A 25895-nucleotide genomic window follows, 5' to 3' on the forward strand; every position below is an offset into this window, starting at 1 on the left:
GGGCTGATCTGATGGCACATGCTCTGGAGGACATGTCTGATGATGGCAAATGCCATGGGGCTGATGGCACTGGGGGACATGTATGATGATGGCGGCAAATGCCATGGGGCTGATGGCACTGGCTCTGACGGACATGTATGAGATGTGTGTTTTACTAACACTTATTCTTCATCTTTACATTGTTTGGAAAAAGATCTGTTACACAATACACATTAGAAATTTCTTGAAAAGTTTTGCAATTTGAATTTTTTGTATACATAAAGAAAATAACGTCGCAATATATATCGCACAGGCTTCAAATTCTATTGCAATATAGATTTTAGGCCATATCGCCCACCCCTAACATCATGTTATTTCCACTGAAGCCTAACGAACATGAACAGTGCCTGACAGATCCCATTGGTTTCAGTCATCAGTCCCATCAATTGTAGCAGTTAATACAATTCCCATCATCTGAACCCAGTATGCATAAAAACCACTTTGCCTCCTTTTATTTCGGATCACTTAGAATTATGGTTCAAACTGTTTTTCCACTCACCTGTGGCTGTAAGAGAACCTTGAGAGGTACTGAAAGCCTCTGAGCACCTTGCTGACTTATAACATGCGCCTGCTGTCCTCCAATAGTCAGGCCACCTGGTCCCTGCTGAATAATCTGAAACCTCTGTGGCATTTGTCCGGCCACACCAGGCTGCTGCATTTGCAGCTGAATTGTCACCACTTTGGCTGGTTGTCCTTGAGAAGTCTTGGCTTGGGTCAGAGCAGCCAACTGGTTTCCTTGAAGGACAAGCTTTCCCGGAAGACCACCAAGCACCACGTGGCGTTGACCCTGCGGTGCTCCAGAAGCAGTCTGAGCGGGTTGCTGAAGCACAAGTGTGATACGTTTAGAATCCCCCTGAGAAAACAGAAACGTATATATACAGAGGTAAGCTGGAAAGCAAAAGAACATAAAACAGCAGAACAAAATGCATTAAGGCTAATCAAAATAGAGATGGAGAATATCTCCTAAAAACGCAATTCAATGTATTTCGCAGAAACTAAGCCCTCAAACAGCAACTGAAAGATAAATTATGGCTCTTGAAATGAGACAATGAAAAAAATAAAATAAAATATATCACTGACAAAAGACATGCAGCATTGACACCTTCACTACAGAGCCACTTTTAACCTTAAATCCCAGACCGATTTTTTCAAATCTGACGTGTCACTTTACGTGGTAATAACTTTAGAACACTTACTTATCCAAGCCCAAAATTTCCAAAACCCACTTTAAAAGAACCAGTTCAGTTACGAAGTCACTTTGTGAGGTTTAGGCCTCATGCACACGACCGTGTGCATCCATGTCCGTTGTTCCGTGATTTTCTGCGGACCCATTGACTGTTAATGGGTCCGTTGAAAACTCGGAAAATGCACAGTTTATCATCCGCGTCCGTGAGCCGTGTTTGCTGTCTGTCAATTTTTTTGACGGACAACGGTTCACGGACCCATTCAAGGTCAATGGGTCCGTGAAAAAACACGGAGGCACACAAGATTGTCATCCGCGTCCGTGATCCGTAGGCTACTTTCGCACAGACCTTTCACTTAACAGTAGGAGGAGCGCCCGGCCGGTCACAGACATCGCAGGTAAGTATAATGCTTCTAAAATTGCTAAGTAACCATGGCAGCCAGGACTGCAGTAGCGTCTTGGCTGGCATGGTAACCGATCGGAGCCCCAGCGATTAAACTGGGACTCCGATCGGAACTCTCCGCTGCCACCAATGATGGGGGGGTGGGGGGGAAGAGAGGGGAGGCCGCACTGGCCACTAATGAATATAATACTGGGGAGGGAGGGGGGTCTGCCCCCTGCTGCCTGGCAGCACCTGATCTCTTACAGGGGGCTATGATCCGCACAATTAACCCCTCAGGTGCGGCACCTGAGGGGTTAATTGTGCGGATCACAGCCCCCTGTAAGAGATCGGGTGCTGCCAGGCAGCAGTCATGTCCACAGTTCTTAGTATATTCTAACTTAAAGCGTCCCCATCACTATGGGAACGCCTCTGTGTTAGAATATAAGACCCACGGAAGAAAAAAAACGGACACTGATCACGAAACTACGGAACCCGTTTTTGCGGACCGCAAAAAAAAAAAACTAAAAAAAACCTGTCGTGTGCATGAGGCTTTACATAGTGGAAACTAGGGATCGACCAATTATCGGTTTTATCGATATTATCGGCCGATATTCCGGATTTTGAACGTTATCGGTATCTATTTTGCCGATATTCCGATAACGTATGGGGAACACAGATCGCTCTGCTGACAGCGCTCTCAGTGTTCCCTCAGCAGCACAGGGGAGAAGGAAGCAGTGTCTCCCTCCCCCTGTGCTGCTGCCGCCAATGAGAGGAAGGAGGACAAGAGGAGGGGCGGGGCTGTGGCCACTGCGCCACCAATGAAGAGAAATCTCTCATTCATTCATATACAGGAGGCGGGAGCTGGCTGCAGAATCACATAGCCGGCTCCCGACCTCTATGAGCAATAGCTGCGATCTGCGGGAGTTAACCCCTCAGGTGCCGAGGATCGCAGCTACCGCTCATAGAGGTCAGGAGCCGGCTATGTGATTCTGCAGCCAGCTCCCGCCTCCTGTATATGAATGAGAGATTTATCTTCATTGGTGACGCAGTGCACCCCCCACCCAAGCCCCCCCCCCCAGTATTAATCATTGGTGGCAGTGGCCACAGGATCCCCTCTCCCCTGCTCCTCCGATAGTTGCCCCAGCAGTGTAATCCTGGGGCTCCGATCTGTTACCATGGCAGCCAGGACGATATTGAAGCCCTGGCTGCCATGTTCAGCTCCATGCTGCTGTGTGCACAAAGCGCAGGGCAGCAGGGACAATGTGAGCTCTTATAAAAAAAATACACGTTAACAATAAACCTTAATTTTCAGCAGATTTGTGTAGGAATTTTTTTTTCTTAAAAAATGAAAATTCCCAGATTAATCGGTATAAATTATCGGCTATCGGCCTGAAAGTTCACAAATTATCGGCCTTAAAAAAATCAATATCGGTCGATCCCTAGTGGAAACACCCCCATAAATGACCCCATTTTAGAAACACCCCTCAAGGTATTCAAAACGAATTTTACAAACTTTGTTAAGGGCTCTTTTACACCTGCGTTCTTTTCTTCCGGCATAGAGTTCCGTCGTCGGGGCTCTATGCCGGAAGAATCCTGATCAGTTTTATCCTAATGCATTCTGAATGGAGTGAAATCCGTTCAGGATGCATCAGGATGTCTTCAGTTCCGGAATGGAACGTTTTTTGGCCGGAGAAAATACCGCAGCATGCTGCGCTTTTTGCTCCGGCCAAAAATCCTGAAGACTTGCCGCAAGGCCGGATCCGGAATTAATGCCCATTGAAAGGAATTGATCCGGATCTGGCCTTAAGCTAAACGTCGTTTCGGCGCATTACCGGATCCGACGTTTAGCTTTTTCTGAATGGTTACCATGGCTGCCGGGACGCTAAAGTCCTGGCAGCCATGGTAAAGTGTAGCGGGGAGTAGGGGTGGGCAATATGGCCTAAAATCTATATTGCGATATAATTTTAAGCATGTGCGATATGCGATATATATTGCGATATATTGTTTTCTATATTTGGGGGGGGCGTGTTTAAACTTTTTTTTACTTTTTATTCAATAACTATTAGTCTCCTTAAGGGCTAGAACGTAGAACCCTTGTCATATTCACCCTAATAAAGCTCTATTAGGGTGAATAGGACTTTACACTCTCCCTGCTGCCCTGTGCTTTGTGCACACAGCAGCAGGGAGCTGATCCCCCTCCCCTAAATGGTGCCATCCACAGCCCCCCCCCCCCCCCTCCCTCAACGGTGCCATCCACAGATCCCCCCCCCCCCCCCCCTCCCTCAACGGTGCCATCCACAGACCCCCCCCCCCCCCCAACGGTGCCATCCACAGATCCCCCCCCCCCCCTCCCTCAACGGTGCCATCCACAGATCCCCCCCCCCCCCTCCCTCAACGGTGCCATCCACAGATTCCCCCCCCTCCCTAAACGGTGCCATCCACAGATTCCGACCCCCCCCCCCCCCCCCCCCCCCGACGCTCACAGGAATACATTTAAAAACTAATCAGTAACTTTATTAATTGCCGATCTCTTTACTGTATACCTTACTAGGTCTTAGCTCCGATAACAGCAGGCAGTGCGGGGGGCGGCGCTCACTCACTGACGTCACGCGCCTGCGCCGCCTAGTGGGAGGAGCAGACACGTGGCGTCAGTGAGTGAGCGCCGCCCGCCCGCACTGCCTGTTGTTACCGGAGCCAAGACCTAGTAAGGTATACAGTAAAGAGATCAGCAATTAATAAAGTTAAAGTTACTGATTAGTTTTTAAATGTTCTACTGTAAGCGGCGTGGCCCTGTATATTCTAACCCCCAGGCAAGCGTCCCTGTCACCATGGGAACGCCCGGGGGTTAGAATATACCATCGGATTTGAGTTTTCACGCGCTCACTGAGATCGTGAAAACTCAATGATTTACTGTCAGTCCCTCCCCTCCTCCTCTTTTGTCATTGGTGGTCAGCGGCAGCCGCGCACAGTGGGGAGGGACTCTCTCCTTCTCCACTGTGCCGGCTCAGGATCATATCGCGGTCCGGCGATATAGGCGATATGCTCAAAATCCATATCATGGCACAAATTTATATCGCATATCGCCTATATCGCCCACCCCTAGCGGGGAGCAGCATACTTACCGTCCGTGCGGCTCCAGAGTGACGTCAGGGCGCCCCAAGCGCATGGATCACGTGATCGCATGGCACGTCATCAATGCGCATGGGGCGCTCTGACGTCATTCTGGAGCGCCCCGGGAGCCGCGCGGACTGTAAGCATACCGCTCCCCGCTCCTACTATGGCAACCAGGACTTTAATAGCGTCCTGGCTGCCATAGTAACACTGAAAGCATTTTGAAGACGGATCCGTCTTCAAATGCTTTCAGTACACTTGCGATTTTCCGGATCCGGCGTGTAATTCCGGCAAGTGGAGTACACGACGGATCCGGACAACGCAAGTGTGAAAGAGGCCTAACCCTTTAGGCGTTCCACAAGAATTAAAGGAAAATGTAGATGACGTTTCAGAAATTCACTTTGACAGATTTTCCATTTTAATCCAGTAATACAGCAAGGGTTAACAGCCAAACAAAACTCAATATTACCCCGATTCTGTAGTTACCAGAAACACCCCACATATGATCGTAACCGCTGTACGGACACACGGCAGGGCGCAGAAGAAAAGGAACACCAAATGGTTTTTGGAAGGCAGTTTCACAGGGATAATTTTAAGTTTCCATGTCACATCTGAAGACCCCCTGATGCACCCCTAGAGTATAAACTCCAAAATAAATGACCCCATTTTGGAAACTACGGGATTAGGTGGCAGTTTTGTTGGTACTATTTTAGGGTACATATGATTTTTGGTTGCTTTATAGTACACTTTTTGTGAGGCAAGGTAACAAGAAATAGCTGTTTTAGCACCGTTTTTTATATTTTGTTATTTACAGTGTTCATCTGACAGGTTAGATCATGTGCTATTTTTCTAGAGCAGGTTGTTCCGGACGCGACAATACCAAATATGACTTTTTTTTTGGTTGTTTTAGTGGTACATAAAAAAGCATTTTTGAAAAAAAAAAAAAAATAAAATTGTGTCTCCATATTCTGTTCAGAACGGATCCGTCTGCATTCTATGTAAAAAAAAAGTCCAAGTCTAATTGTTAGACGGATCCGTCCTGACTTTACATTGAAAGTCAATGGGGGACGGATCCGTTTGCAATTGCACCATATTGTGTCAACGTCAAACGGATCCATCCCCATTGACTTGCATTGTAAGTCAGGACGGTTCCGTTTGGCTCCGCACGGCCAGGTGGACACCAAAACGCTGCAAGCAGTGTTTTGGTGTCCGCCTGCTGAGCGGAATGGAGGCGGAACGGAGCCAAACTGATGCATTCTGAGCGGATCCTTATCCATTCAGAATGCATTGGGGATGAACGGTTCCGTTCGAAGCCGCTTGTGAGAGCCTTCAAACGGATCTCACAAGCAGAACCCCAAACGCAAGTGTGAAAGTAGCCTTAGATTGGTACGATTTTTGATCGCTTGGTGTTGCACTTTTAGTGATGCAAGGTTTAGTGGTGTTTTTTTAACCACAGTTTTTTTTTTTGTTTTTTTTCGGTGTTAGCGTGTGATATTTTTATAGAGCCGGTTGATACAGACACGGTGATACCTAATATGTCTACTTTTCTTTTTTTCCCCTATTTTGTACAATTTTTTTAACTTTATTTTTTGTCCCACTCTGGGACTTAAACTTCTGGGGGTCTGATCCCCTTCACAATGCAAGACAATACTTCTGTATTGTCATGCATTGGCTGTAAGTGTATCACTCACAGCTTCCTGCCTGTGAGATCCAGGGGGCTGGATCTCACAGGGTTACATGGAAGGCAGCCACGATGACTAAGGCTACGTCTACACAACGACATTTGTCGCGCGACAGATAGGGCACAACTACACTGCAACATTTGTAGCGTAACATTTTGTTGCACCAATGTCGCGCGACAATTTTTATAATGGCAGTCTATGGTGTCGCACTGCAACATGCTGCGACTAATCTATCTCTAATGGATTTTCTGCGACTGTTGCGTCGCAGTATGTTGCAGTGAGACACCATAGACTGCCATTATAAAAATTGTCGTGCGACATTAGTGCAACCAAATGTCGTCGTGTAGACGTAGCCTTAGAAAGGAATCGGGCTGCCTTCCCTGCCATCGGGTCCCCATCACAGCAGCGCAGGATCCCGATGGACACCCCGTACTGATCGCAGCAGTACAAGGGTTAATGCACCGGCATCTGTGTTTTCACCGATGCCGGCGCATACAGCAGGGGTCCCGCTATCCGTGACAGCCGGACCCCTGCAGCTGATCGGGCGGGTACAGCTCCTGGGATTTCTGACCCACTTTCTGGCATTAAGGGGGGAGAGGGGGGGGGGGAATGAAACCCCTCCAGATTTGTTAGGGAACAGAATGACGAGAAGATGTAGTCGGGGGTCGATTAGATGGACTGAACAGCAAGTACGAAAAGTATAGCCTGAAGCAAATTTAGTTATACAGAGTGGATAAAAAAAAAAAAAAAAAAAAAAAAAAAAAAAAAAAAATTTTTTTAATAATGCTTTTATAAATTCCATCATGAAATAAAGATTCGTTTTTTAATTATGTAGAATAAGGCTGTATATGTTTAAATTTGTTTGGTAAAAAAATTCCATTAATCCATTCACAATGTCATGCCCTTCCAGAGGTTTTTGTAAGATTATTAGGCAGTTTCTCTGCCTAGAAGATATTATCACAGATGCTTGGTTTACTTTTGCATTTCTCAAAACTGAATTTGACTCAGCAGAGATCACAGGCCTCTTCTTCACAGCAAAAATGTTATAACATGAGTTGAGAAAAAGACCTTAAAGGGCTTCTGTCGCCCCACTAAACATTTTTGTTGAGAAAAAGACCTTAATCCTAACTTCTACAAACCTATGAATGCAGAATCAACCAATATGAAAAGTTGTTATTCTAAAAATCTTCATCTACTTGCATATTATAAGTTATACCAGCAAGAATTAGTCTTTATGTAGAAAACTAGGATTTAAATCAAGCCTTACTGAGTGACTAGTGATTTAAATCAAATCCACCCCGATTTAGTATCAAAGTATCTTTCTATACATCTACAGCAATCACCGCTATATATATATATATATATATATATATATATATATATATATATATATATATATATATATATATATATATATATATATATATATATACACACACATACACACACACACACACACACACACACATATATATATACACACACACACCTAAAGAATTATTAGGAACACCTGTTCTATTTCTCATTAATGCAATTATCTAGTCAACCAATCACATGGCAGTTGCTTCAATGCATTTAGGGGTGTGGTCCTGGTCAAGACAATCTCCTGAACTCCAAACTGAATGTCAGAATGGGAAAGAAAGGTGATTTAAGCAATTTTGAGCGTGGCATGGTTGTTGGTGCCAGACGGGCCGGTCTGAGTATTTCACAATCTGCTCAGTTACTGGGATTTTCACGCACAACCATTTCTAGGGTTTACAAAGAATGGTGTGAAAAGGGAAAAACATCCAGTATGCGGCAGTCCTGTGGGCAAAAATGCCTTGTGGATGCTAGAGGTCAGAGGAGAATGGGCCGACTGATTCAAGCTGATAGAAGAGCAACGTTGACTGAAATAACCACTCGTTACAACCGAGGTATGCAGCAAAGCATTTGTGAAGCCACAACACGCACAACCTTGAGGGGGATGGGCTACAACAGCAGAAGACCCCACCGGGTACCACTCATCTCCACTACAAATAGGAAAAAGAGGCTACAATTTGCACGAGCTCACCAAAATTGGACTGTTGAAGACTGGAAAAATGTTGCCTGGTCTGATGAGTCTCGATTTCTGTTGAGACATTCAAATGGTAGAGTCCGAATTTGGCGTAAACAGAATGAGAACATGTATCCATCCTCTGATGGCTACTTCCAGCAGGATAATGCACCATGTCACAAAGCTCGAATCATTTCAAATTGGTTTCTTGAACATGACAATGAGTTTACTGTACTAAAATGGCCCCCACAGTCACCAGATCTCAACCCAATAGAGCATATTTGGGATGTGGTGGAACGGGAGCTTCGTGCCCTGGATGTGCATCCCTCAAATCTTCATCAACTGCAAGATGCTATCCTATCAATATGGGCCAACATTTCTAAAGAATGCTATCAGCACCTTGTTGAATCAATGCCACGTAGAATTAAGGCAGTTCTGAAGGCAAAAGGGGGGCCAACACCGTATTAGTATGGTGTTCCTAATAATTCTTAAGGTCTCAAAGACAATGGGGGCATATCGCTAGGATATGCGCCCATTGTCTTACGGATCAACTGCTCCAACAAGCACAGCCTACATCCGTTTCCCGCCCTCGGACGCTTTTTCAAAGCATGATGGGATATTAGATAATTTCTTTAATTTAAAACGTATGGACCTAAAGCTCCAGTGCGAAGAATCCACATGATTTGTCAGCCTCAAACGTCCTTTACCACTTCTAACATACTGTACAATTGGTTTCTCAATATACAAACTAGGGTTGTTTCGATTCCAATTTTATTATTTTTTTTATTCGGTTTCGATACCATAAAAAAAAGTATTGCAATACTCTAAACCACGCGAAAAAAATAAAAACACCAAAAAAAAAGCAGCGTGCATTCCGCATTTTATGGAACGTCCGGCCCATAATAGAACAGTCCTATCCTATAAAAAAAAATGGCGAATCGCGCAGTTTTTATTTCTTCTTTTTCTGTTACAGCATTCACCACATAGGAGATTTTTATTTTATTTTAACAGTTTGGACGTTTCGGATGTGGCAATATGTGATATGTTTATTTATTGTTTATATATTTTATATGTAAAATATGTAAGATTTATACTTTTTGTTTTCATTTTTTTTTTTTACTGTTTATTTAATAACCATTTCCCTCTTAGGGGCTAGATCCTGGGATCTTTTCATCCCTTTTCCTATTCAGCCTGATGGAGCTCTATTAGGGTGAATAGGACTTCGCACTCTCCCTGCTGCCCTGTGCATAGTACACACAGCAGCAGGGAGGTTACCATGGCAGCCAGGGCTTCAGTAGTGTCCTGGCTGCCATGGTAACCGATAGGAGCTCCAGGATTACACTGCCACCAGGATCAGAAGCTGCCACTGCCACCAATGAGGAGGAGGGGAGGGGGAGGGAGCACTGCAACACCAATAATAATTAACGTTTAAAGGGTTTCCGTCATGGGAAATAACGTTATGTAGCTGACTGACGTTAGCGATGTGCCGATGTCAGCAGTACATAACAGCAGGGTGGATTTGAGTTAAATCAAACTGATTTAAATCACTAGTCAGTAATGCTTGATTTAAATCATAGTTTTCTACATGCTGGTATAACTTATAATATGCAAGTAGATGAAGATTTTTAGAATAACAACTTTTCATATTAGTTTGATTCTGTATTCATAGGTTTGTAGAAGTTAGGATTAAAGGGCTCATCCCACTAAACTGATTTTTAATTTTTATTTTTTGTGTACTTATAATCCCTATCATGCGATATTGCTATACCTTATGTTATTAATAATTTTCGTTCAGTAGATTTTGCTAAAAACGTACTTTTATGATATGCTAATTACTTTTCTACAAGCAAGTAGGGAGTCTACTTGCTGGTAGCAGCCGCAGAAAACCACCCCCTCCTCTTGTTGATTCACAGGGCCAGCCGCGATCTCCTCCGGCCAGCCCTGTCAGCATTTCAAAAATCGCGTGCCTGTGCGATGACGTCACCGCGTGCCTGCGCCGATGACTTCACCGAAAGAGAAGACGTCATCGGTGCAGGCGCACTGAGGGAGTGCTGAGGAGCCGAGCCTCCTTATCTCAGAGCGCCTGCGCCAAATCAACACAGGCACGCGATTTTTGAAATGCTGACAGGGCTGGGCGGAGGAGGAGATCGTGGCTGGCCCTGTCAATCAACAAGAGGGGGCGGTTTTCTGTGGCTGCTACCAGCAAGTAGACGCCCTACTTGCTGGTAGAAGGGTAATTAGCATATCATACAATTACGTTTTTTGCAAAATCTACTGAACGAAAATTATTAATAACATAAGGTATAGCAATATCGCATGATAGGGATTATAAGTACACACACAAAAAAAAAAAAAAAAAATGTTTAGTGGGGCGACAGAAGCCCTTTAAAGAGGACCTTTCACCGATTCTTACCCTATGAACTAACTATACAGACATGTGGAGCGGCGCCCGGGGATCTCACTGCACTTACTATTATCCCCGGGCGCCGCTCCGTTCTCCCGTTATGTCCTCCGGTATCTCCGCTCACTAAGTTATAGTAGGCGGAGATACCAGTCCCTAAGTTATGGTAGGCGGAGTCTGCCCTAGCGCTGGCCAATCGCAGCGCAGAGCTCACAGCCTGGGAGGTTATTTTCTCCCAGGCTGTGAGCTCTGCAATGCGATTGGCCAGCGCTAGGGCAGACTCCGCCTACCATAACTTAGGGAACGGAGATACCGGAGGGCATAGCAGGAGAACGGAGCGGCGCCCGGGGATAATAGTAAGTGCAGAGAGATCCCCGGGCGCCGCTCTCCATGTCTGTATAGTTAGTTCATAGGGTAAGAATCGGTGAAAGGTCCTCTTTAAAGGTCTTTTTCTCAACTCATGTTATAACATTTTTGCTGTGAAGAAGAGGCATGTGATCTCTGCCGAGTCAAATTCAGTTTTCAGAACTGCAAAAGTAAACCAAGCATCTGTGATAATATCTTGTAGGCAGAGAAACTGCCCAATAATCTTACAAAAACCTTTGGAAGAGCATAACATTGTGAATGGACAAAGGGGGAAACTAACTCTCCTTAGGGAGAGAGCACCTTAATCAGTGTGAGGAGACTTATAGGCCATACATGCTCCTCTGGAATTCTGGGAGGGAAGAAATGCAAATGAGCTCTTAACAAGCTCTGCCTCTAATGCCACCAGATGTAAGGCAGCTATCCTGTAAGTCAGTGTTCAGCTCTTAAAATAAGCTTTGAGACATGACTTGGATATTAACCACTTCCCATCTGGGCCCTTTGCCCCCTTCCTGACCAGGCCAAATTTTGCAAAACTGACATATCTCACTTTATGTGGTAATAACTTTGGAACGCCTTTATTTATCCAAGTCATTCAGAGATTGTTTTCTCGTGACACATTGTACTTCATGATAGTCATAAATTTGAGTCAAAATATTTCACCTTTATTTATGAAAAAAAATCCCAAATTTACCCAAAAATTTGAAAAATTCGCAATTTTCTAAATTTCAATTTCTCTGCTTTTAAAACAGAAAGTGATACCTCATAAAATATTTATTATTTAACATTCCCCATATGTCTACTTTATGTTGGCATCATTTTGGAAATGTCATTTTATTTTTTTAGGACGTTAGAAGGCTTAGAAGTTTAGAAGCAATTCTTAAAATCTTTAAGAAAATTGCCAAAACCCACTTTTTAAGGACCAGTTCAGGTATGAAGTCACTTTGTGGGGCTTACATAATGGATACCCCCATAAATGACCCCATTGTAGAAACTACACCCCTCAAGGTATTCAAAACCGATTTTACAAACTTTGTTAACCCTTTAGGCGTTCCACAAGAATTAAAGGAAAATGGAGATCAAATTTTTAAATTTCACTTTTTTGGCAGATTTTCCATTTTAATCAATTTTTTTCTTTAACACATCGATGGTTAACAGCCAAACAAAACTCAATATTTATTACCCAGATTCTGCGGTTTACAGAAACACCCCACATGTGGTCATAAACTGCTGTATGGGCACACGGCAGGGCGCAGAAGAAAAGTAACTCCACATGGTTTTTAGATGCCATGTCCCATTTGAAGCCCCCTGATGCACCCTTACAGTAGAAACTCCCAAGAAGTGACCCCATTTTGGAAACTAGGGGATAAGGTGCCAGTTTTATTAGTACTATTTTTAGGTACATATGATTTTTTGATCATTCCTTATAACACTTTATGGGGCAAGGTGACCAAAAAAATTGGTTGTTTTAGCACAGTTTCTATTTATTTATTTTTACGGTGTTCACCCGAGGGGTTAGGTCAAGTGACATTTTTATAGAGCAGATTGTTACGGACGTGGCGATACCTAATATGTATACTTTTTCTCATTTATTAAAGTTTTACACAATAATAGCATTTTTGAAACAAAAAAATTATGTTTTAATGTGTCCATGTTCTGAGAGCTATAGTTTTATTTTTTGAGAGATTTTCTTATGTAGGGGCTCATTTTTTGCGGGATGAGGTGACTGTTTTATTGGTACTATTTTGTGGGACATACGCGTTTTTGATCACTTGGTGTTGCACCTTTTGTGATGCAAGGTGACAAAAATTGCTTGTTTTGACACAGTTTTTTTTTACGGTGTTCACCCGAGGGGTTAGGTCATGTGATATTTTTATAGAGCTGGTTTATTCGGACGCGGCGATACCTAATATGTATACTTTTATTTTTTCTATTTTTAACTTTTTTTTTTCATTCCTTACTTGGGGACTTTTTTTTTTTTTACATGTGAAACTTTTTATTTTTTCATTTTCAACCTTTTATTTTTATTTTACACTTTTCATCCCCCATAAGGTCATACAAGACCTCTGGGGGACATTTACTTCACTTTTTCTTTTTTTTTTTCACTGTTGATTTCTCCTGTAACTGGGGCTGACATAGTGAGGCTGTTGATTTCTCCTGTAACTGGGGCTGACCTAGTGAGGCTGTACAGCAGCAATCCAGCGCTGTACAGCCTCACAGCAGGGCTGATCGAGGTCTCTGAGAGACCTCACACAGCCCCTGCACTCTCCGGTCACATGACCGCCGGGCCGGAACAGGAAGCGCATAGCGCTTCCTGCTCTGCAGACAAAGCGCTCGGTGAGCGCTGTGTCTGCAGCGATCGTGAAGGCAGGGACACCTGGGAACTGTCCCTGCCTTGTCTTAGGGTTGCCCTGCTGTCACTGACAGCGGGCAACCCGATCAGCAGCTGCACGATTAGCGTGCAGCTGCTATTTCTGACAGGACGTTTTAAAACGTGCTGTCAGAAATAGACGTCCACCCATAGGACGTTTATAGTCTATGGGCGGACGTGAGGCGGTTAAGTAAGCCAGCACCTCATCTGCAGACAGCTGTTTCGGACACAGGCCTCCTACCCAGTTAAGCCAGTACTCTCTGCACTGATGAGGGGCAATCACCCCGAAACAGCTGTCTGCAGATGAGGTGCTGGCTTATTTAATATCCAAGTAATGTCTCAAGGCTTATTTTAAGAGCTGAACATTGACTTATAGGATAGCTGCCTTACATCTGGTGGCATTAGAGGCAGAGCTTGTTAAGAGCTCATTTCCATTTCTTCCCTCCCATTGTGAATGGATTAATGGAATTTATTTACCAAAAAAATTAAATGTATACAGCCTTATTCTACATAATTAAAAAACTAATCTTTATTTCATGATGGAATAACCTTTGGATGGTAATATATTTTCCTCAAAAAGCATTTTTTTGATTTTTTTTTTTTTTTTTTTTAAAACAATCATTGATTTTTATCCACCCTGCATAAGGCTGCATTCACACGTCCGTGGTGTGTTGCGGACCCGCAAATTGCGGATCCACAACACACCCGCCCAGCACCCCTATAGAAATACCTATTCTTGTCCGCAGCCGTGGACAAGAATAGGACTTGTTCTAGCTTTTGCGGAGCTGCGGGACCCGAAGATCGGGGCCGTGCTCCGCAAATGCGGACAGCACACTGTGTGCTGTCCGCATCCATTCCGTCCCCAAAATTGCGGAAACGGATGCGGACCCATTTGCGGACGTGTGAATGGAGCCTTACAGTATGTTTTATAAATCCCTGCCTGCCGCCGTTCTCTTAAAATTAACACTTAAAATATGCTAATGAGTCTCTAGGTTCTATTAGGGCGTTGCTTTTACGCACCCTTTGGCATTCCCAGGTCCAGTTGATTGACTTTAAAGTTCTCCTCATCGTCCCGTAAATCCTGCACCGTCACGTTTAGTATTCGGCGCAGGCACAGTGAGTGAAGGATGCGCTCCTGCTGCCGGCTTCCTTCCTTCGGTGCAGGCGCAGTGAGGAAGCTGGCAGCAGGAGCGCATCCTTCACTCACTACGCCGAATACTAAACGGGACGGCGCAGGCGCGGGATTTACGGGACACTGAGGAGAACTCGAAAGTCAATCAACGGGACCTGGCCGTGCCAAAAGGGTGCATAGACGGAGCCTCTAGGTGCTGAAGCAACGCCCTAATAGCACCTAGAGGCTCATTAGCACATTTTAAAAGTATTTTAAGAGAACGGCGGCAGGCAGGGAGTTGAAAAGCATACTGTCATGTGCTGCTGACATAAGCACATCGCTAATGTCAGTCAGCTACATAACGTTATTTCTTATGACAGAAACCCTTTAATACAGGAGCCTGGGTGCGGGCAGCAGAATCGCCTAGCCTCTATGACAGGAAGCTGTGATCACCGGATTAACTGCCACTGATCGCAGCTTCCTTTTTATAGAGGATGGGCGACGGCTAGGCGATTCTGCACCCAGCCTCCTGTATTTGTATTAAACGTTAACTTTCATTGGTGGCGCAGTGCGTGCGCCAGCCCCCCTCTCTTCCCATTGGTGGCAGCAGCAGGGGTGGGGGGAGGGAAATAGTGACTACTTCTCCCCTGTGCTGCTGAGGGAACATGACGCACGCAGATAGCAGCACGCTCCATGCTCTGTGATACTAGACTGTGCAGTAGCACAGCCTAGTATCGATAAATGGCAAATCCCGGTATTGAGGTCGATACTTTTGTCCAGTATCGAAAATTTGATACCCAAAACAACCCTAATACAAACATTTGCAAGAACAAAATATGACATGTACAATAAAGTCTGCTTTGCATGTAATGAATGAGGAATAGCTCCCAATCGTAACGCTTCATCTGTGCACATCTGTCTACAGTAAGTACAGGTACCACATCTGGTGCAGACCTTCCTAATGTCTGAAAAGGACCCCCGCACTAATGTGCACGCCGCCAGAGCTGGTTGTACCGCACGTCAGACAAATCTACATCTGCCGGGATTATATGCCAATTCTTCCTGACAACTTGTCTAATGTGATCGGACACTGGACTATATTTAAAGAAGAATACAAATCTAGTATTGTTTTCTGCGTTCAGGCTTTACAATCACTACCTCCTCATAGCCCCTAGCGCTCAACCTAGTTCCAAAGACTGCCGCAAAAAGCCATCATACTCCATTTATATGCCTTGGCCATATGGTGAAGCCTTTTTTACATGAGTAGGGTGAGGACTTTGGAAATGGAATAGTGCATTCGTGGTCATAGGCGGATCTCGGCTGGTCCTTATTGTAGTAGGGTCATTCTCCAATCTAACGTGAGGCACAGCTTCCTTCAGATAGTAGTCCTTGCACCACTACATTCCCTCCGTGTCCACCACTTTTATTACTAATTGATCTTGTGATTTTAACCATCTAAGGGCTCTATGCTCACCCAGTGATGGATATATGGCAGCCTTCATATCATGCATTTTGTGGTCCGCATACTGGCAGCGTGCATTCTGCCAAACCGAAAACCCCTAATAGAACAGTCCTATCCTTGTCTGTAATGTGAACATGTTCTATTTTTCGGCGGATCAGCCATGTGTACATACACCGAGTCATTTCCATTTTTTTTTTGCGCAACATTGAAGTGAATGGTTCCACATACGGGCTGCAAAACAAACGCAATGGACACGGAAAAAAAAATACGTTCATGTGCATGAGCCCTAATACAGAGCACTACCAACGAAAGCAGAGCACACCCCACCCCCAATTCCTCTTCAGATCTAATACTAAGGGGGGGGGGGTGTCCTTATTTAATAATTCTCATAAATCCATAAGACGATATCTTCTTCTGTGATACCAGCCTACAGGGCTCTCACCCTCAAATTTATTTCATTTTCACACAAACATGAAAAACGAGATCAACTGAAATAAAATGATGGAAAAATCTCAAGTACTCTACCTGCTGAGGTGCAGAGGCCAAAGTAACTGTAGGTTTAGTGCCAGTGTGAGGGTCGGTGCCCGCTGTAGTCCGCACTGGCTGAAGTAGTAACTGTCGAACAGGTCGCACTCCTGGCTGTCCAGTGACAGATGGGTTTGGAACTTTGGCTAACACAGTATTCCCAGATACAATAGATACCCCAGGTCTCAGTGGGGTCCCTGTGAGGACTTTAGCAAATGTCACTTTGCCTCCATTGGCTGTCTGGCCAGGAGCCAGTGTCTGAATTTGAGTCACAGGACAACCACTCACTGTCATTCCTGGTGGCGCTTTCAAAATCATGATTTTAGGAGCTGCTTGTCCACTAGTGGAAGTTCCCATAAAGGGATTGCCTTGGTTTATAGCTTCCGGAATAGTAGCTGGCTGGGATGGAAGCACTGGTTCTACTGCGGCAACTGGGACAGGAATGTCCTGCACAATCTGTGGCTCTGGTCGCTGCTCAATTCCATCTGGAATTGCATGTTCACCTCGATCAGTGGTGAGCGGTTCCAGAGACTCCAGAACATTGCCCAGGCCAAGGGCTTCATCCATGGTGTCAGGTCCATCACGGGTAAATGAATCACTAGTTAATGAATCCAGGCCAAATAGATTTGGGTCATCAAAAAGGTCCATAATAGGGTCCGCCATCTTGGACTTCTTCTTAAACCAAACTCTGTGGGGAAGGCTAGTAGCCTTCCCCGAGAATACCGAGCAGGCGAAAACTTACTTCAGTCGCAGGAGAATGGAAAGAGAAAGAAGCCAGGATGGTAATCTATGGAGAGAAAAAAAAAGAGAAATCATTACCAACAATTATATGAAACTCACAGAACTGCACACATCGCCCCATCATGTCTAAGAGACCCCAAAATGTTGTATCTATTCATAATCCATTAACACACCTCTCACCAATAGCCAAATTTACCCTCCCGACCACCAAAAATATTACAATCGCTATAATTTCAATGCCATTGTAAGGTCAACTGTACCTACAAGCATCCCACTTCTATATTTGCTACATTCATGCCATTCCATCTCAGAGGGAACCCTACACGTCTCAGAGGACTGCACCTTCAGGCTTTCACTGGCTCTGAAAGTATATGGGATCCAGACTCCACACTCTGGAAAGGAAGGCACGGCCGGTGAAACACGAAAAGCATCCTAAGCAATCGGCGTCGCTGATGCCAGACATCAGATACAGTCAGGAGGCCATCATGCACAGACTGACTACTCCAGGTCAAGAACAAGTTAAACAACAGGTTTATCTGCATTTCCTGACTTACAGGCCAAAAGCAGTGCCCAAAATAAATAGAGCCTAACAGAAGCGGGAAAAAGTACGCACTTTGGAGCTTAAAGGGTTTGTCTCATCATGGACAATGGGGGCATATCGCTAGGATATGCCCCCATTGTCTTATAGGTGTGGGTCCCACCGCTGGTAACCACACCTATATCGAGAACTGAGCCCCACAAGTGAAGAAGAGTGCTGGCTTGGCTATTTTCGTCGGCCCCATAGAAATGAATGGGAGCGGGAGCAGCGCGTGCGCTGCACGCTCCATTCACTTCGATAGGGAGCCGGCTAGGTGGTGGCTGAACTGGAGTCCTCAAGCCACCACCTTGCCAGGCTCCGTTCGACATTGGTGCGGGTTTCAGCACCAGTACTATCTTACTTGCGGGGCCCCAGAACAGATGTGTGGATGTGGACAGCACACGGAGTGCTGTCTGCATCTTTTGCGGCCCCATTGAAGTGATTGGGTTCGCATCCGAGCCGCAAAAAAAAAAAGGAAAATGCAGCTCGGAAGCGGACCCAAACCACAGTCATGTGCATGAGGCCTTAAAAGGGTTGTCTCATCATAGACAATGGGGGCATATCGCTAGCGCTCGGCTATTTTCGGTGTCCCCATAAAAAATTAATGGAGGGCGGCTGCGCATGCGCAGTGCACCCTCCTTCACTTTCAGGGATCCGTTCTCAATATAGGCGCGGTTCCCATTGGAGGGACCCGCACATATAAGACAATGGGTGAATACCCTAGCAATATGCCCCCATTGTCCATGATGAGACAAGCCCTTTAACCACCCCACACAGGGGTATTCAGTCCAGGAAACACGCTCCGTGTGGCCTTCCCAAGATGAACACTGCTCCAGTGAAACAAACTTTATATACTTCCGTATAATGCTTTATGTTCTGCCGGACCTCAGATCTACTGAATAGTACTCGCATAATCCTTCAAGTACAATTTAGTACCTCCACAGTCAGACTGGAATTCAAAGCATTATAAATCATTATAAGGCCTCATGCACACGGCCGTGAGCGGTCCGTGGTAACCCGGCCAGGATTCCTGCTGACAGCAGGAGCGCACGGCGTCATTGGTTGCTATGACGCCGTGCGCTTCATGCTGCCGCTGCTGTACAGTGATACACTGGTATGATCTATACGAGTGTATTACTATAGTGCAGCGGCATGAAGCGCACGGCGTCATGGCAACCAATGACGCCGTGCGCTCCTGCTGTCAGCAGGAATCCTGGCCGGGTTACCACGGACCCCTCTCGGCCGCGGAACGCGGCCGTGTGCATGAGGGTTTGTGTCACAGGAGCGGTGGTCAGCTGAAATACTGCTCTCATAACAAGCGTGCGTCCTGGACTTAAGGTGCTTGTGTGAAATTGGTCTTTCAAAGAAAAAACCCAAATGTAGGACAAACCCTTTAACCTGGAGTGCATGATTGACACGACCGTCCTGGGTCCAGGAAACACTACCCATGTGTCGGTCGCATCTTAATGATTTATCAGTCAGTTCCTATCTGATAGCTGCTCTAGTGTACTGTGCTCACCTGAAGATGCGTACAGTACATTAGACCCCCCAGCAGATAGGAACAATCATAAATCACTATGATACAGTCAGTTCGAGTCAAGGGAGCCGTGGCCAACTTTTTCCAGTCATGTTAGTCAGCCCTAAGATGCACCAAATCAAGAAATGTGCACTTTTAATAAATCTCTGGTTGCTGTCAGGAACCTGTACAGACCTAGTCCTCCCCACGGCGGTGCGCAATTCTGCATCAAAATCCACATACATTACCCGAAGATTTTCTTGCAGGTTTTATCCTATGCATTGCAAAAGGGGAAAATCTGCAGAAAGAACCGACATTCTGTGAATTTTGCAGGCAGACTGCAAGTCATTTTACATATGGAAATTTGATGGGGCAGGTGTATTCGTTTTTTTTTTTTAAATGGCTATTCTAGCACAACACAAACGGGCAGCAAATGGTTAATAAAAAAAAAAAAGGAGCTTATGTTCACCGCACCAACTCCCTGCCGCAGCACTCCACTTCCAGCTTGGGCCAGACGACCTGACTCAGCTAGCGACTGGCAGAGTGGCATTCCCAACCATGTACCTGGGCACAGTTGGATCAGCGAGGAGAGTATATATTAACCATTTGCAGGCCATGGCAGCGCTTTTGTACTGTGCTGGAATGCCCCCTTAAAGCTCTGTATTCTTCACCCGAGGAATTGGATGAGAAGAAATCGGCATTTTTGCTACGTGTGACTGCTGCCAACGCGTTAAACAGCCTGAAACGGTTCAACTATACGGATACGCGGCAGCGACTGTGAAGACCAGGACAAGAATTGTGCCGCAGCTCATCTGTAGGAAACTCTTGGCGGCAATGGGGCTTCAGCATCCCATTCACTGACAGCAGGCAGAGATCTTGAAAGTGGTGGAAAAGCTAAAACATAAAGTTATATATTAGAAAGTTACAGCACCTTTATCAAACGGGAAAACATCCCTTCTGGATGAGCAGCAACAAAGTAACAGGGAGGAAACAAAGCAGCCACAGCTAGGACACCACATCAGCTGTCAGAGCCAGGAAGAACTGTCATGTGTCCACGAGCCGCTGGTAACACTGGTGGTCTGACACTCACCTATGACCACCAGGCAGGCCGTCCTCCCCGGAACTTACACGCCCTCCAGCTGGTGTATTTACCTAGCGTACAGCGGCACACATGTAATCTCCCGGTAACACACATGCTGCCGCTGCACACACAGCGTTCTCCTCCCCATACAGATACACACGGCGCAACCTAACCAGCCTCAGGCCCCGCCCCGCATAGCTGCAGCGCGCTGCCATTGGCCACCTCTCCAGTCCATCAAAAGAAGCCAAGCCGCGCTGCGTTTGGTTGAGACTTGCGCTCCGCCCATCACTCTGAGGCCTAGCCGTATCCAAGGCAAAAGCGCAGCCAGTCTCGATTTCACGAAGGCTCGCGTCAGAGAATGAATGAAAGCGTCAAAGCTGACGGCCGATACGGCTGCTGCCACACTGCACCGGGCGGGGGCGCCACATTTAGTGAGGTTTCCTCGCAAATGTCAATGCAACGCAAGGACCGTCCGTGCCAATAGACGCATGGCTACTTGGTGACCACGGGTGTACAGGACGCAAACACAGCGGGTGTCTAGGAGAAGGGGAATTCCGCCTAGTACCGCCACCTATCCCCAGTCACACACATGCCAAACGCTGTATACAATATAGAATGGTGCTGTGTATAGAAATATATAGATTATTATAAATTAATGGCGCTGTGTGTATAATAAATATATATATATATATATATATATATATAATAAATTAATGGTGCAGTGTGTATATAATATATATATAATAAATTAATGGTGCTGTGTATATACACATACACACAGCGCCATTAATTTAATACATGCATATATACACAGCCCCATTCATCTAATAAACATATAACACACATTCTATATACTCACACACATCTCATGACACCAGGTATAGTGACATACTGTGGTGTCCTGTAATGTCGCGACACGGCGGACCTGATAGGAAGGCTGCCTATATACTGTACTTGGTCCCTGCCATGAGTGGGAGCCCAGCAGAAAGCCAGTAGGAGTATATAAGGGCAGTGCAAGCCCCTGTAGGTACACCTCAGTAAGAGGGCAAATGCACAAAACATAGAAAAGGACAACAGATGAAGGAGGTTCTAGGTGTGAAAGGCTCTGCACTGCAGAGGCTGTGGTAGTCCCCCGCTTGTGACTGGCTGCAGCAATTCCAGCACCTAGACAGAGACCAGTCCTGGAACACAGGGGATCTGAGAAGTGATTGTGGGTTCCACAACCCCTTCAGTAATGACCTGCCCTAACTCGTTAGTAAGCCGGATCCACTTACTGCAGGCATGCTCAACCTGCGGCCCTCCAGCTGTTGCAAAACTACAACTCCCAGCATGCCCGAACAGCCTACAGCAGGGCATTGTGGGAGTTGTAGTTTTACAACAGCCGGAGGGCCGCAGGTTGAGCATGCCTGACTTACTGGAACCGTGGACCTCAGCTCCTTTCTTCTCTGGACGGACAGTGGTTCCGAGCCCCACGAATCTGAATATTTCCATCTAGGTGTCAGGACTTGAGAAAGGTTCTGTGAGAGAACCGAAACGTTGTCAACAATTGATATGTGTCAATAAAGAGCACATTTTATTTTTCAAGGAGTGCTGCGGATTTTCTCTATATATATATATATATATATATATATATATATATATATATATATATATATATATACATACATATACATACACACACACACTGTATAGCAGTAGTTTTGGAGTCAGTCATGTGGCCATGTGTCACATCTGCCTACTGCCATCATTATCACCACACAATACTGCAGGACAAAGCCCACCTCCCACCACCGCCAGGCCTAGAAATGTACTGGAGAGGTAGATTTACACCTTCACGCTTGTGCAGTTGTTTTCCAGTATTGAGGATCTGTATTCCGTTCAGGATGCATCAGGACGTCTTCCGATCCGGCAGCATTGCGTTTGGTGACTGGACACAAAACTGCTGCAAGCTGTGGCTTTGTGTCCAGTCACGAAAACAGATCCGGCACTGAAAACAATGGAAGTCAATCGAGATGGATCCGTTTTTTATGGAGCCTAAAAAAAAACGGATCCGTCATCCATTGTCTTTCAATGTATTTAGTGACAGATCCGTTTAGATCCCACACAACCGCTTTTTTAATGAATCGGATGCATCCTGATGTGAAAAATCTAAACGGACCCGTTTAATTCCGGTACGGAGATCTTCTGCCGGATCTCAATACCGGAATTAACAACACAAGTGTGAAAGCAGCCTTAGGCCTCTTGCACACAAACATGTGCACCCCGTTGCAATATTGCAGACCGCATTTGCGGATCCGCAATACACGGGTGCTGTTCTGTGGGCATTCCGCATCACGGATGCGGACCCATTCACTTCAATAGGTCCGCAAATCTGGAGATGCGGAATGGTGCGGGACGGAAGCACGGAACGGAACCAGTACAGAGTGCTTCCGTGGGGTTTCGTCCCGTACTTCCGTTCCGCAAAAAGATAGAACATGTCCTATCTTTTTGCGGAATGGCCGGATCGCGTACCCATTAAAGTGAATGGGTTCGTGATCCGCTGCGGCTGCCCCACGGACGGTGTTCGTGCATTGCGGCCACACACGTTCGTGTGCAGGAGGCCTTAGACTCCAGCCCGGATCCAGAGCTCTACGGTAAATATCAGGAGCACAGAACGGGCACGTACAGATGTGCGCAGCAGTGCAGGCAAAGTGGAGCACATTTTAGGAAATCTCAAACACTGCAAAAAAAAAAAAACAACGGCCTGTTGCGTAAATTGTAAAACTACAGCATGTCGATTTACGCCGCCGATTTGCCCCTTTTCAGTGCACGGGCTGAAACCTGCAGGATTTATTACCGATACACCGCGGATCTTGCTGCAGAAATGCTCAAAAATCTGCAGCAATCTGCTGCCCCATGTGCCCGTCACCTGAGGGTACTTTCACACTTGCAGCAGAGGATTCCGGGAGGCAGTTCAGTCACTGGATCAGGCAAACAGATGCATTTGTGAGGCGAATCCGTCTATCCGGTTGTCATCCGGAAAAACAGATCCGGTATTTTTTTCTCATTTTTAAAGGGCTATTTTGCAGAGCATGCGCAGACCGCAAAACCGGATCCGTTTTGCCGGAACACTTGGGACCAGATCCAGCATTAATGCATTTCAATAGAAATTAATGCAAGTGTTCAGGATTTTTGGCCAGACAGAAAACTGCAGCATGTTGCAGTATTTTCTCCGTCCAAAAAACACGTAAGAGGGACTGAACTGATGCATACTGAACGGATTGCTCTCTATTCAGAATGCATGGGGATAAAACTGGTCAGTAGGGTGGAACTCAACACCGGAAAATAATAACGCTAGTGTGAAAGTGCCCTTAGAGGCATCTGTCACCAGGGGAACTTCACTGGCATTCAGGGTTGCCAGTCAGAATTTTTCTGGACAACTTAACCCAAAATCACGGATGGCCAATACTTTTTACGGACAAATTAAAAGACGATAATGAATAATAAAGATTCTGACTAACCCATGTCTACAGCTCGATCTACTGAGAGGAACCCATTACCAGCCTTCACTGTGAGGAGAATTACCACCAAAATCATCTAGCCATGTACCACCAGCCTCACAGGAAAAAAAGAATCAGACACTTTTTTTCCCCCACAGACACAGGAAAAATAAAAAGTCGCCTATTTTTACGGACTGCCTAGAAATTTCAGGACGGTTGGACACTAGTGTTGAGCGATTTCCATCCAACTTTCAGGACTGATTCACTATGAAGCCAAATTTCCTCGTGCTTCGTAGAAGTGAATAGATTTAACCCAAAATAGTGTAAAAAAAATAAAAAGTAAATAAATACTTACCCGATCTATTTGCTCATGACGGGCCGGCCGCAGTCGCCTTGCTTGCAGATCTCACATGAAATCCTGTGCGGGGCAACGTCTGAGGTCACCACCGGCCGTGCAAGATTTCACGCCAGACCTTCAAGAAAGATGGCGGCGCGAGTAACTAGATCAGGTAAGTATGCTTTATTGACATCAGATGCCACGATGACGTATGAACGCGGCATCTGAGGGGTACAATGAGGAGGAGGACTCACTACCTACAAAGATGTGCACTTTGTGACAAAGTCATTCGTCACGAAGCTGTAACATTCAGCGAAGCAGCCGAATCACACGTTTGAATAATTCGCTATTGGCAACCCTGCTGGCGTTACACAAGCGCCCAAGAGTTGGGGGCCCACAGACCCACGCTAAGTGCAATGCCAGTGGGTACAGTCCTTCACAGTATATGGGGAGGACGTACAGAGAGGGGCACTGGCCCCAGATACAATGTAGCCTCACAGCGTTAACCCTAAACAAACATGGCGATCCCATGGTGCCTCCTGCCACCCTACAAGCGCACATTCACACGCGTGCGGCACAAGTGCACAGGCGTCCCCGACCTACATCCACCTAACGCTACATCCACGTACGTGAGCTATGTATGTACGTGAACTGTAGTCCGCTTATACCCCCTCCCCCACGTCTCACCTGTGACCCCACTCTGTGACGTCAACGCCCCCGTCTCACCTGTGACGTCACACCGTCCGGGTCTCGGCCGCTGTTGACCCTTTATGAGCTGGTCCCGGCTGTGCCGAGCATGGACGCGCCGCGCGATGCAACTCAGCCTCGCACAGCTACGCCCTACGTCACGGCGACCTGGGACAATGGCAGAAGGCTCTATGCCACAGAGCCCGCCCTTTTTTATTTTCTATTGGTCGATAAGCATAGCAATCAGGGGAGTGTGCTGACGTCACGCACAGAGTGTAGGTTGCGCTTATCAGGAAGTGCCTGCGGAAGAGCGTAGAGGGGCCTTCAGTTTAGGCTGCCCCATAAATGCCTGATAAAAAAAAAAAAAAACACGATTTAACGCGAAGACCGGATGAATGAATGATTAGGAGTCAGAAACGGGTTATTCTTCTTTTGACATCTGTGTAGTAAAAGAAGGAAAACGCGTGCCGTTATTCTAATTGTATTCATGAAAAAGTAATAAATAAGATGTATTACAATGTATCAGCGATTCAAGCTATTGGGGTCATCAAGAGGGTGACCCTCCACCCCTCCTCAATGGAGCAAATGATGTTAACCCCTTCAGGACCATGCCATTTTCTGTTTTCGCGTTTTCGTTTTTCCCTTCCTGCCTTTCCGGAGCCATAGCGCTTTTATTTTTCTGTTCACATAGATGTATAAAAGGGGCTGCTTTTTGCGAGACAAGTTGTACTTTTTAATGGAACCATTTACTATTGCATAAAATGTAGTAAAAAAGACATTTCCAAATGGGGTTAAACTGGAAAAAGAAAACGCAA

General features: G+C 45.8%; 1 protein-coding gene across 5 annotated transcripts in view; it reads right to left on the bottom strand.

Annotated features, from left to right (window-relative positions):
• Window positions 1-25221, bottom strand: part of CHD8 (chromodomain helicase DNA binding protein 8) — a 93800-nt gene extending 68579 nt beyond the window's left edge. For 3 of the 5 annotated variants that reach the window (XM_040416825.1, XM_040416824.1, XM_040416821.1), the window contains exons 1-3: window positions 25120-25221; window positions 16663-17449; window positions 539-892 (exon numbers count right to left, since the gene is read on the bottom strand). In XM_040416825.1, the coding sequence (XP_040272759.1) occupies window positions 539-892; window positions 16663-17325 (1017 nt within the window). In that variant the 5' untranslated portion in view covers window positions 17326-17449; window positions 25120-25221. Of the gene's footprint in view, window positions 1-538; window positions 893-16662; window positions 17450-20586; window positions 20721-25080 lie in introns of those variants that run through there. The other 2 variants (XM_040416822.1, XM_040416823.1) reach the window with 2 other exon arrangements.
• Window positions 25222-25895: the final 674 nt, after the last annotated feature.

This window comes from Bufo bufo, chromosome 2 (genome assembly GCF_905171765.1).
Source record: "Bufo bufo chromosome 2, aBufBuf1.1, whole genome shotgun sequence".
NCBI lineage: Eukaryota > Metazoa > Chordata > Amphibia > Anura > Bufonidae > Bufo > Bufo bufo.